Below are 12,948 nucleotides of genomic sequence, written 5' to 3'. Positions count from 1 at the left end.
TAACCATTTACAATAATCATCTGTATAATTGACAATCAAACCTATCTTTGTCACATTTCTTCTATTACTGTCTTATTTCTTATTTAAAACTTTTTCTATTTTAATTTCTCTTATTTCCTATTTAATATGTAACTAATTCATAAATCCTGTGAAGTTAAAGATAAAACTTAGATGTTCTTCAGTAACTTCTCCCAGTGCCTTACAAATCGATGATTTGAGTATGACATTGGACTGGAGTTTGTGTATGAAGATTGCATTAGCAATATTGGTTTCACTTGTAATTTTGTTTATTTATCTTACAGGCAAATATATTAAAGAATATTCAGCACTGGAATGGCTTGCCTCACCATGACAGAAATGGAGGAATCTGCCACATCTTCTACCCACCAAAATGGAGATATTCCTGGGAACGATGATACTTTGAAGCAGATTGAGCCAATTCTTCAGGTCTATCTTTACCACTCTCTTGGGAAGACTGAAGGAGATTATTTACAGTTTCCAGTTGGAGAATATATTGCTGAGGAAATTTGTATTGCTGCTTGTAAAGCTTGTGGTAAGTATGAAAAAAGCAGTTGACAAATAGCCACTTTAAGTGTCTTAATATAGAGTATGGGATTTGGAGTTGGAAATTCTCAATTCAAACCCCTGTTTACTAGCTGTGTGATATTAGTCAAGTCACTTAATCTCTAGAGTTCTTGGTTTCATTTTAAAGGATAAAAAGCTTGCTTACTCCAAATTTGGATGAGAGAGAGGGAATATTAGAGCTAGGTATGTAGATAACAGTAAGAGGTAGGGATATTTTTTTAACTTCAACAGCTTTATGTTAAATGACTATATGTCAAGATAGATGCAAAGATTAAGGAAGTGATCACTAGAATGGATTAAGACATATCCTTGCTCTCATGGTGGTGTTAGTTCAGGGTAGAGAGAAGGCAATAATAATAACTGTTTGGTAAATAAACTAGTTACAACATAGAATAGAAAATGATGATGATAATAGCTGACATTTATGTTATGTGCAAAGCACTTTTCATGTTATCTCTTTTGTTCCTCATAATGCTACATGATAAGATAAGCATAAATTATACAAAGCCTAAAGAGAGAAAGATGATTTTCCACTGAGATTGGGATATGAAGTGAGGGAATCATAGAAATTTTATGACAAAGATATAATTTAATCTGGACCTTGAAGAATGGACAGGATTTCAAAGTATTCCAGGCTTGCAAGCAAAGTTCTGAAGATAAAACACAACACAATAAGACCAGGAGTTACTCAGTTTTATGTTAGGATCAACTTCATTTCAATGCAGTGAAATTTATTAAGCTCCTATTAAGTGCCAAGTGTTATGCTAAGCTCGTGGCATAAAAAAAAAGTGTTAAAAGACAGTCCTTATCCTTAAGGAGCTGAGAATCTAATGGGCAAACTACCTTCAAAAGATGGTTCATCCATAGCTCATTCTGGAAAATCATATTCTTCAATAACTTGATTTTTCCAATGTAATTACTTAAGGTCTTTTGAGTCATTCTTGCAGAGGTTGGTGATGTTTTCTTGTGGAAATTTTATAGAGACATAGAAGTAGGCTTATGGGTTGATATTTATTGGTATCCTCGCATTCACCTTTTTTAGTATAACATCTTCCTCCAGTCATTTAGTATCTTCCCTCCTTTAATATATGTTAATATATATGTCCAAACATCTTCCTCCAGTCATTTAGTATTTTCCCTCCTTTAATATATATTGATATATATGTACTTTAAATCAATGCCCTTTAAATAATTTTTCTTCCAGCACAGACCCTTCTCTGTGTATTTAGTGTGACTATTTTAGCCATTTTTGTTTTCTTTAGTTCTTCATATAACACTTTGGAAACTTTGGTGTTGGAATTGATATGTAGTGGTTTTACTGTTGTTGACAGGCAACAATTATTGAAATAACAGCTATTTTCCATTTTTAAAGCCATTTGTTTCTCTCATTCTAGTTTCATCTTTATATATAATTAAGGTAATCTGCTTTATTTGAGTCTCATATCAAACTTTGTATAAATTTACTTTTCTTACCACAATTTCTTTTTGTTGGAAGTGATAGTGCTTAGAATCTCCCTTCATTATACTGCATAATATTTTTTACAAATGAGTTTATAATCTAAATCTATATTGCTCTCAGCTGCTATATTTCTCTGTTTAACAAGAAGATCAAGAGTTTCCTGGATGAAATGAATTTCTAGGGTTTTTTTTTGGCATTCTCATTGAGTCAGTTGTCAAAATGCTAAACTAATATAAGAAATAGTGACAGGCCCAAGAAATGTCTGTTCCTTTATTCATTATCCATGTTGAAGCTATTTTGAAAATTAGTCAAGATAGAAATGTCTGATCAGTCTTCATATCCTCCTATTTTTATCTTCTAATTTAGTGCTGATTTTGTTCTTTCCTCTAACATAGTAGTGTAGTGGTCTTACTATGTTCAGATTATTCAGATGTAACTCCTGCATCTAGAACCATTATTTCCCTGTCTTAAGATATATTCATTTTCATTTTTTATGATAAAATTTGGTGTTTGGAGGCAGGTTGAAGTAGTGGTAGAGAACTGACCCCCAAATCCACAAAATACCATCTGTTACATACATAACATTCGTGTGTGTGTATGTTGTGAGACCCTGAAAAAATCATTTAACTTTTGTGGCTATAAGAATCTTTCCAAGACTAAATTGCAGAGTTGATGTCAAATTTTCATTTGTCCATGGAATTTCTTCAATCAGAAACTATTAATGGAAAACATCTCCTTCTGTCCTTTTGTAGATATGGGAGGATCTCAAATGTAAAACATGGCATATAATTTCCACATTGTTTTTCTTTGTATTGAGCAGTTTTGCTGGTGTTTATTCTCTTTACTTTTTGACTTTTTTTAAAATTTAGATTTAATTTTTTAAAATCCCTTGCCATATGGGATGGAATTCTGGAAATAGGTAAAGGGAGAGAGATAGGTGATGTAAAAGCAAAAGATATCAATAAAAATTTGCTTCAAAATAGAAAATATTTATGTTATTTAAGTGTAGACTTCTTTGTAGTATGTAAACTACATTCTATGATTCTGAGTCTTTTTGCCCACTTTTGTTTTAAAGTTATCAAATATCAAAGTTAGTTTAATTTGTGAGATTTTTTTTTGTAGTTTCTCAATTCATTCATCCCCTGCAATAGGCTTGGGTACTTATTATTTTTGCCCACAAACCCTCTTCTTTTTTGTACTTTCCTATTACTGTTGAAGGCATTACCAACCTCCTAGTCACCCAGGCTTACAATCTCAGTGTCATATCTCCTCATCTGCACTTGCCCTCATATCCAATTTGTTATTAGATCTTGTCATTCCTATCTTTGCAATAATATTTTTCTCCTAATCAATAAAATCCAGTGTCATTCTTATCATCCTCAGGATCAAATATAAAATTCTCTGTTTAGCTTTTAAATTCTTTAACAAGTTTGTCCCCTTTTACTTTAATAACTTTCATATACTTTTCTCCTTACTCACAAAATTCAGTTAATTCACTTTGCATTATAAATTCAGTTAGTTCAGTTAAACTCACTTTGATGAATAGTAATCACATTACAAATGTGTATGGTTAATAATAATTTATCTTAGAATAATTACATCATCATTTTCCTTAGTAAAACTTTTCCCTTATCAAGTTAAATTAAATTCCTAATTAATGAAGTACAAATAAAGTTTTTCAGTAGATAACCTGAATTTGCTGTTATTTAAAACAGACAAACAAAAAACTGAGGATGAATTTAGGTAAGCATAAGGCTTTCTTGTACACATAAAAAGCTTTCCTTTAAGAAAAAGCCTTAGCAGACATTTTTGAAACCCAGTAGCAAAGCACTGTATTCTCCCAGGTGCCTATTCAGTTGTAAATAAAGCTGATTTCTAGTTTTGAAAACTATCCAAAGAAACTAAATTTAAGAAGTAGAAAATTCAGAGGAACTTCTTCTGGACAAATATAGCAGCATGTTCCTTTTTAAAAATTTTTATTCTGCTTTTAACTAATGCAAAGTAAAACATCCGTGTTTTATTCTTATACTTAGTAGAACAGAAAAAGGATGCCTATAGGAAATTGCAATTCTCTTATATACCCTCTGCTTTTCTTTTTAATTACATAGTAGATAAATAGATTAATCATTTGCTAGGTGTCTACCTTATTCCTTGGGGGCAGGAAATTTTTTTTATTTGTTTTCCTACAGAAAAATAAAAACGTAGTGCACATAATAAAGGTTTAATTGTTGATTTGACTTGGCTGAGTCCTAGGAATTTAAACAGAAGAAAACAAAATTTTGACAGAAGAAAAAAAAACAAACCGAAGGAAAAAAACCAAAATCCTTCATCTTCAAGAAACTTTTATTCTAATGGTGGGTAGTTGACAGACTTTAAGCTTGTTGTTGAGTAAGAAGGATGCCTACCCAAAGCCTATCAAGACTTTTCCCAATGAAATGGGCAGATGAAAACAATTCCCTTGGCTTTGAAGGTGGCTGAAGCGAGTATTGTGGAATCCTTAGAGTTGGTGAGACATCAAAAATACCAGTCATCCTCTGCATCCCAGGTTGTCACCATTTGTTCTGACTTTTGTCTTGCCACTAGACATTGATGATTCTGGAAAAGAGAGTGAGGATGAAACTGTCATTTGCCTCACTTAAATCCAGTTCACGTGCAAGTCAAGACATCAGTCATTTACAATATCATTGATCTTCAAAAAGAGAAAACAACATTCTAATGGGAAAGACATAATAATAGAAGAATAGGAAGTTGTGGAGGGAGGGCAGGGAAGAAAGAACAAAGAAAAGCTGTGAATATTTAAATGTGAGCCACAATTATCTATTTGGTATCTTATTTACTCTCACCAAGATTGCTACAAGGAGAGAATGTGTCCCTGAAAGTTATATTTCTAGTTGTCTTAGGATGCACAATCAAACCAAACCTTTTTTTTTTCCTATATAAGAAGAAACGGAGAGCTATCCTTCCATTTACTAGGAACTTTTATATATGATAGGCTTTATTTTTGTTTGTTTTTGGTTGGATTTTTTTCTTTTTTTGGCAAGGCAATTGGGGCTAAGTGACTTGCCCAGGATTACACAACTAATACATGCTCAGCGTCTGAGACTAGATTTGAACTTAGGGCCTCCTGACTTCAGAATTGGTGCTCTATCCACTATGCCATCTAATTGCCCCTTTAGGTTTTTATTTTTTAACAAGAATATCAACAAGGATATGATTTCTTTCCTTTGGTATTATATTAATTTGTTCATTTGGAAAGAGGCCATGTTGAATATCAGAAAATATGTTAATGTTTATAGATGAATTGTTAAATTTGTGATTCTGAAAGCCTTTTGCCCCTTTTTATTCCATTTCACAGTCATTTCCAGAAGTAGGAGAGTCACACTGGACTGAGGACCATTTAGTATTTTCATCATGAATCATCATGATTAAAACGTTGATAACCTCATGTCCAGTTTTTTAGTAAGGAATTTCTCTGCACTTGCTTGGACTGGTTCTCAAAAAACATTTAAAGACTTTTTAGAATATGTCAGATTTGTTGTCCACTGTCATAACCTTTGCTACCCCAGAGTTCCCTCTGTCTTTCCTTAGACACTAGATATCGAATCATGGGCAAGCCATTTAACTTCTCAGAAACCAGGTTCTTCCCTGGAACTTAGAAGATGAGGATAATTGAACTTGTACTATCTATAGTAATTTAAAGAGATATATGTAAATTATACTCAATTCATCATTTGTCTTTAGAATAAGCTTTTTTGCTGTTATATAACTTATATACTCTCATCTAAGATATATTACCACTCTTTTTATAACCTTGTTGGAAAAACTCATTAGATTGACAATATATATTTGTTAATTTCACCACCTATATACAAAGCAGTATAAACTTACATTGATTAGCAAAAATGTTTTTTTCTGTATAATATTTAAACTTTATTTTAAAATCTATACTAGTCATATCTGCCTTGATTATAATTCTGTAATTTCATATTTATATTTGATATCTGTTATATCAATACAGAATTAAAAAGAATTAAAAATGACTATTTCATTTATGAATATGTTAAATGCATTGTGTTTAATCTTAATGCAAAACCATATAATTCATGTTTTTGTCATATTATGACATGGCATATGGTCATATTAAATTTACTAGTGCTTTAATCATTCATAAAGTATGTGTTCTTACCTGTTGTCTCTCATTAGAGCAATATATCCTTCTTCCTAGAATTTTTCATTGTGTATCAAAAACAATTATTACCTGAGAGGAAGAAAAATCAGATATCTGACCATTGCTTTATCTAATTTTAAATGCAACCACAGTTAAACTTAGCTTCCCATTCCTGTGCTTTCTCTTCTATTCAGTAGAACGCAGAAGCCTAATGTGTTTGGGACAATTTTGAATTGTTACTAAACTGTCACACTGAAGGACATATATTTGGTTTTTCAAGTACTTTTAGTGAGTCCATATCTTACCACTGCTAATTAGAAGTTTAAAACATATATACTTTTTGTTTCATATTTATGTTGAACAATAGCTATCACGATTTTTCTGTTTTTCTAGGTATCACCCCTGTCTATCATAATATGTTTGCTTTAATGAGTGAAACTGAGAGGATCTGGTATCCTCCCAACCATGTCTTCCATGTGGATGAGGCAACCAGATACAATGTACTCTACCGAATAAGGTACTTTTCCAAATAAATTAGTGAAATGCTTTATGTGATGATGAGAAGTGGAAAGGGGAGGGGGGGTGGTGACAGATTTTCAAACTACTTAGAAAAATCAAGGCACAAAATCAACAGAGAACAAATCAGAACAAATCTTCTTTATGTAAAAGAGTAAAGAGTTGTTTAATCAGAATACTCTAGGAATCAAATTTTATGGCTAATTACACTTTGGAGGTGACTGAAAGTTCACCATTTTTGACTATATTTGTGGAAACACAAGTTGGTGAGGACACTTAACAATGCTGAAAGTTCACAGGATAGAGAACATTTCTCATAAAAATAAGTCCTTTGAATTCTAAAATAAAAGTTCCACAAGTAATTTTTTCTCAGTTGTTCATGAGGAAATGATGGGCTTTTGTAAATATTTATTTGAAATTCAAGTGGGATTCAGTACATCTTGGTGAATCAGATTTAACTTTATATTTATTGCATCTCAATGAAATCAGACATCACATGTCTACAACGTCTAGATCTGACTGTTCAGCTTGTTTCTTTCTTCATCTTATAGACCCATATCAATAACTGCCTAATGGACCACTCCACTGGATGTCTTGTAGATAATCTCAGTTGAATTCAACAAATATTTATTTATGCCCATTATTCACCCATTAGGAGCTAGGAGCTGTGGATTCAGATTTTTATGAAAGAGAATTGCTGATTTCATCTAGATTACATTCTGCTGAGGAATGAGGGTATAGGCATGTAATCAATCAATCAATCATTCCATCAGTACTTGCTACATATCCAGGAATTTATCTAGGTCCTGGGGACACAAAGACAAAAAACAGCTCTGGCACTTGTGTAGCTTATATTCTATCAGGGGAAACATAATAAACTAGAGAGTATCTAGCAGGGAGAAGGAAGTCAGGCATGTCAGCTGTCAGATAAGAGGTCAAAAAGTTTCTATGCCTTTTCAGAGGGTGCTTTTCTTCCCTCTCCATCCCGCATTCCTGAAATTCATTTTATCTCAGAGGATCAATCCCTATCTTTCTTATTCTGTCAATTTCTCCTGCCTTTCTCATGGAAATTACTTTGTACCTATACTTTTCTTTTATCATATTTAGTAAAGCAGTGACTATTGTTTATCTTCGTAAACCTGGTAGTTAGTAGATAATTGTTGAATGAATGAAGCATGTATATGTTTAAAAACACAAATACGTACATACATATATAATTGTACACCCTTCATTCAATGTATACTCATATATGTTCAGCAAATGTACCAATATATAAGATAACTTAGGTTTGTGTTTTGAAACTTCTGTGACTTATACTATTTATAAATCAGCATTATTAAGGGAGTTTGTATTTTTCTTTTTTTTTATTATAGCTTTTTATTTACAAGATATATGCATGGGTAATTTTTCAGCATTGACAATTGCAAAACCTTTTGTTCCAACTTTTCCCCTTATTCCCCCCACCCCTTCCCCCAGATCGCAGGTTGACCAATGAGTTTGTATTTTTCTTGATTTTATTGATATTGTTTGTTTTTAATCAAAAAAGAGGGAGACAATTTCAAAACTAGGTTTTTTAAATTAAATTTCAGTTTGATAATGACTGTGAAAAACTTACATTTTGGTATTTTTACTTAGTGGAATATAAACATTTTATTATTGCTGAGCTGGGTGACACCGTAAATAGACTTATCTTTCCGAGTTCCAAACTGGCTTCAAACATTAATTAGCTGTGTGGCCTGAACAAGTCACTTAACCATGTTTGCCTCAGTTTCCTTATCTGTAAAATGAGCTTTCTAATTCCAGAAGTATCAATACCCTATTAATTACAAAAGCATTAATGGGGTAAGATGCAAATTCTGCAGCTTCTTTAGCAAACAGATTTTTATGTTATTCTTTGAATAAATCAGCTCATCATTTTAAAAAAATTTTACAAAATGATAACCTACCATGTTTATTATGATAATAATAGTGGCATTAGTTTTAAAAATCAGAATTTAGGATTAGACTATCATAGATGTAAAATTGAATGGGACTTCAGATGACATGTAGTCCAATTTTCTCATTTTACAATTGGAAACAATCCCAGAGAAGTTGTTACCTAAGGTCTCATATATGGTAACTGTTTTCTGGGTTCAGCCTTAAATAAAGTGTGTCTTTATTCCACTCTCTTTTTATTCTCTCAGTTCAGTTCAGTAAACAGTATTTAAGTGGCTATTTTGTACAGTACACTGAGCATGCAAGTATGGAAAAGAAGTCTCCTTAAGGAGCTAATATTCTACTGGAGAAATACAGCATGTAAATAAATGTAATACCAGCTAATTTGAGGAGTCACCAGATCTCAGAGCATAAAGTCCCTTTTGGCTATCTAGTTTCCTCAACAATAAAATGAGGGAATTGTACTAGGTGACTTTGAATGTCCATTTTTATCACTATATTGCAATGAACTACATCTGCTATAAAGAATACCATCTACAAGTACCAGAGAAGTGAACATCCCATTTTTGCTTGAGGTGGGGGAAGCTAATATACTACCTTTCTGGGCAGCCTGCTCCACTTTTGCATGGTTAATTCTTAGGGACTTTTCTCCTTATGTCCAACTTAAATTTGCTTGCACTCATTACTTCTAGTTCTTCTCTCTGAAGCCACAGACAAAAAGGACACTAAGCAGTGGGGAGGTTAGTGAAGAGCCAGGATCAAAGAAAGAAGGCTGTAGAGAAGATTTGACTCCTGAGCTAAATCCTGAAGGAAAAGGATTTTGAGAGGGGGAAATAAAGAAACATTGTCTTTGGGACATGAGGCAACAGTATAGACAGGAGGTGGAAGTTCTCAGTACTTTTCAATTAATTCTTCCCTCCTCTCTTTTTATATACACCTTCCCTCCCTCAGTTTCTTCACCTATAAAATGAGTGGGTTTAATTAGATAATCTCTAAGTTCTTTTCTGATTCTAAATTTATTCAAGTCCTACTATTACTTCTGTGCCATTAGTCAAATACATATTTGCAGCAAATATTCTCAGGGTCTTCCATAAACACAATCCAATGGAAATCCAGCCAAAAGGCATTAAGATATTTTGTTTTTTACACCACTCTCTTAGGGCTTCTATGTTGTTTCCTTTAAAATTTAGATATTTGGATTTTATGATCCTTTCAAGTCTAGATTAAAATAATAAATATGGAATATAAATTGTTTAGTTACTTTTATTAGTAATAGGGGTTTGCTAAGGGAGGTAGATCTTTTATGTTTCAAAAAACAATTTTTATTTCTAGATTGTATTGTTTGAATTTTTAGATTACTAACTAGATTTGACTTTACTTCATATTTTGTAGTGAAAAGGCAGCTAGTGAAGGAATAATGGAAGGATTGTGGGATGTCATTATTTTTAAAGTGCTTTCTGCATTTTGTCAGTATTGCTGAATCTAGTTAAAAGACAGGGTTAGTAATACTCATGCTCATAAATGTTCATTAGGTTTTCTGAATAGATTGATATTTTCTCATTTATCTTTCTCCCCAGACATCTTCTTAAAAGACACAGCTTTAAAACCTATAATTAAATGAATATTATTCATAATGAAAATGTATTCTTATTATCTATAGAATATATATCTATTATTCACAATATGTAATTCAAATTCACTTGTGCTGGTTGTTTATGGAGCCATTTAAAAAAAAGATTACATTCTTCAAAAAATTGATATATGAGTTGTTTTTGTATTAGTTCAAAATGAACTCACTGCTACCAATTATCTTTTTCCTAGGTTTTACTTTCCTCATTGGTATTGTAATGGAGGAAATAGAACATATCGGTATGGAATATCTCGAGGTGCAGAGGCCCCTCTTCTTGATGACTTTGTCATGTCTTACCTTTTTGCTCAGGTATGCTTTTTTCCCCCCTTGTATCTGTGTTTTTTATAATTTGATAAACTTTTTTCTTTTGTATGTTCTTTAATCATAGCCAACTTCATGCAGAAGCAAAATTGGCACCTACCTTAATTAGCAGGGGCAGAGTAGCACATTGTTGGCTTTATTTTTTATCTTAAGACTGTAGATAATAGAATATATTTTCACATGGTCTATTAAGACTCATTGAATTTCCTGGTTTCTTTCCTTTTTTACCCCACTTCTTTTAATATTTTGGAGATTTTTAAGAAGAATCCCGTATTTTACAGGGATCTATTTTAAATTCATATAGAGTATTCACATAGTTATTTTCCAAATGGTTGGAAATAAGACAATGAAATACTTTAGGAATGTTGTTTTTCTACCTTATAATTCCTTACAGATGTCAGGCATTTTAAAGGATAGATAGTAAAATGTAAGAAATATAAAAATATGAATTGTGTGAAAATTTGTGAAAGGCCATTAAATACTAGTTCAGGCTTTCTGAAAGTTGTGCCTGTTACGTTTCTTACTGATGTATTACATTTAGGTATAAGGGAGGGTCAATATACAATTGTAGATCAAGTGCTGACATGGGACTTAGCACTGTAGTTCATGGATCTTTTCCCGCTGTTGTGGTATTCACAGCTTTTTAGCCTAATACCCTCATTTTCAAATAAGGACATTGAGGTCCGTGGAGTTAAGTAAGATTACTCAGATTCAATTGGGATTTTAGAAGTCTCATTCTCAGTATCAGAAATAGAATTTTAGCCAAGGTTTTCTGACTCCAGGACCAGAATTTATTCTATGGCACTAATTAGCACTTTTAACCTATGTATTTTCCTATCTGCTGTCTTGAATTAAAAAACAAATTCAAATGTTTTTGCATCAATAACTTTAATTCATTTTCTTTGACACCTAACAAATTAGTGTGAGTGAAGACAAAATTAAGAAAAACTATGAGAGTAACTTAGGTATAATAGTATTTTTTAGGCAGGTGACCACGAAGTACTGTTAGAAAACCAGAGTTTTTTGTTTGTTTGTTCTTGTTGTTTAAGTTTTTTATTTTTAAAACATATGCATGGATAATTTTTCAATATTGATTCTTGCATAACCTTGTGTTTCAGATTTTCCCCTTCTTCTCTCCACCTCCTCCCCTAGATGGCAAGTAATCCAATATATGTTATACATGTTAAAATATATGTTAAATCCAATATGTGTAAACATATTTATACAATTCTCTTGCTGCAGAAGAAAAATCAGATCAAAATGGAAAGTAAATGAGTAAGAAAACAAAATACAAGTGAACAACAGCAAAAATAATGAGAATGTTATCTCTACATTCTGTTTGTGTTCTTTTTCCAAAACACAGCCAGGTGATAAAAGTTCAGATCTTTTATTGTGTCCTTCAATATAGCCCGGTTAGCTCAGAAGCCTATCTCTCTGCTTGGTTCCAAGAGATCTTGCAGCTTTGTCCTTGGCTTCTGCCTCTGCTTTCTTTCTTCCTATATATATATATGATCTCTCAAAGGTTAACTCCTCCTTCTGGAGAGAGAGGGATTCTGGGTTATTTCCCAGAGTGCTCTCTGGCCCTAAGGGAGGTGTGAATTCAGATATCTCTTTCTAAACCCTGAACTCTCCCAAACGTGTGAACTCCATTGAGTACTTAGATATTTATGAGCTCTCTAAAGGTGTGAACACAAGCATCGTTTCTATCAGTTGTACTTAGTACCTTGTTTCAAGTTCTGGCCCAAAATGTCTCCTTCTAAGATCAAAGCAATCATATTGAACCATGCCAAATTAGATAATTATTTTCTCTATCAGCTCCAATGGCTTAACAGTTTTTAAAGATTCCAACAACATTCAATTCCCATAGTCCTCTCTGGAAAAAGCAAAGGGTTAACAAAGATTCACACTCTACTCCTTAGTCCCAGTGGTCATCTTTGTTATAGTCTCTGATAATGGCTATGTCAGAACCATTGTTATTCATGGTTCTTTTTCTGCTAGTATGGCATTCACAGGTTTTTAAGCTGTTTCATAGTTAAGTGTCAGTTACTGGGAGGAAGTCTGAGGGAAAGAAAGAAGGAAAGGGAATAAACATTCATAGAAAGCCTGTTATGTGCTAGTCACAGAGGGGTAAATGCTATTATTATCCCAATTTTACAATAGTTAGACTATTATCAGGTAGTTATGAAAGTTGAATGTTTAATACTCAATAATATTAGTTGGCATTTAGTATTCTGATGTTACACTGTTTCTTTACATTTTTAATTAATTTGGTTTTCACTATAATACTGTTCTTAATCTCAGTTTGACAGATAAGGAAACTGAGGCTCACAGAGA

At 32.5% G+C, this 12,948-nt stretch overlaps 1 protein-coding gene across 1 annotated transcript in view; it reads left to right on the top strand.

The window, feature by feature from the left end:
• Nucleotides 1-12,948, top strand: part of JAK2 (Janus kinase 2) — a 144,542-nt gene that overhangs the window by 59,916 nt on the left and 71,678 nt on the right. Inside the window, exons 2-4 of the mRNA XM_003762130.4 lie at nucleotides 303-553; nucleotides 6,606-6,729; nucleotides 10,485-10,602. Of these exons, the coding sequence (XP_003762178.1) occupies nucleotides 334-553; nucleotides 6,606-6,729; nucleotides 10,485-10,602 (462 nt within the window). The 5' untranslated portion in view covers nucleotides 303-333. The remainder of the gene's footprint in view (nucleotides 1-302; nucleotides 554-6,605; nucleotides 6,730-10,484; nucleotides 10,603-12,948) is intronic.

The sequence above is a fragment of the Sarcophilus harrisii genome, chromosome 1 (assembly GCF_902635505.1).
Source record: "Sarcophilus harrisii chromosome 1, mSarHar1.11, whole genome shotgun sequence".
Lineage (NCBI taxonomy): Eukaryota > Metazoa > Chordata > Mammalia > Dasyuromorphia > Dasyuridae > Sarcophilus > Sarcophilus harrisii.
Note: the sequence above shows the minus strand (reverse complement) of the source record. Positions and strands in the feature narration are given on the sequence as shown.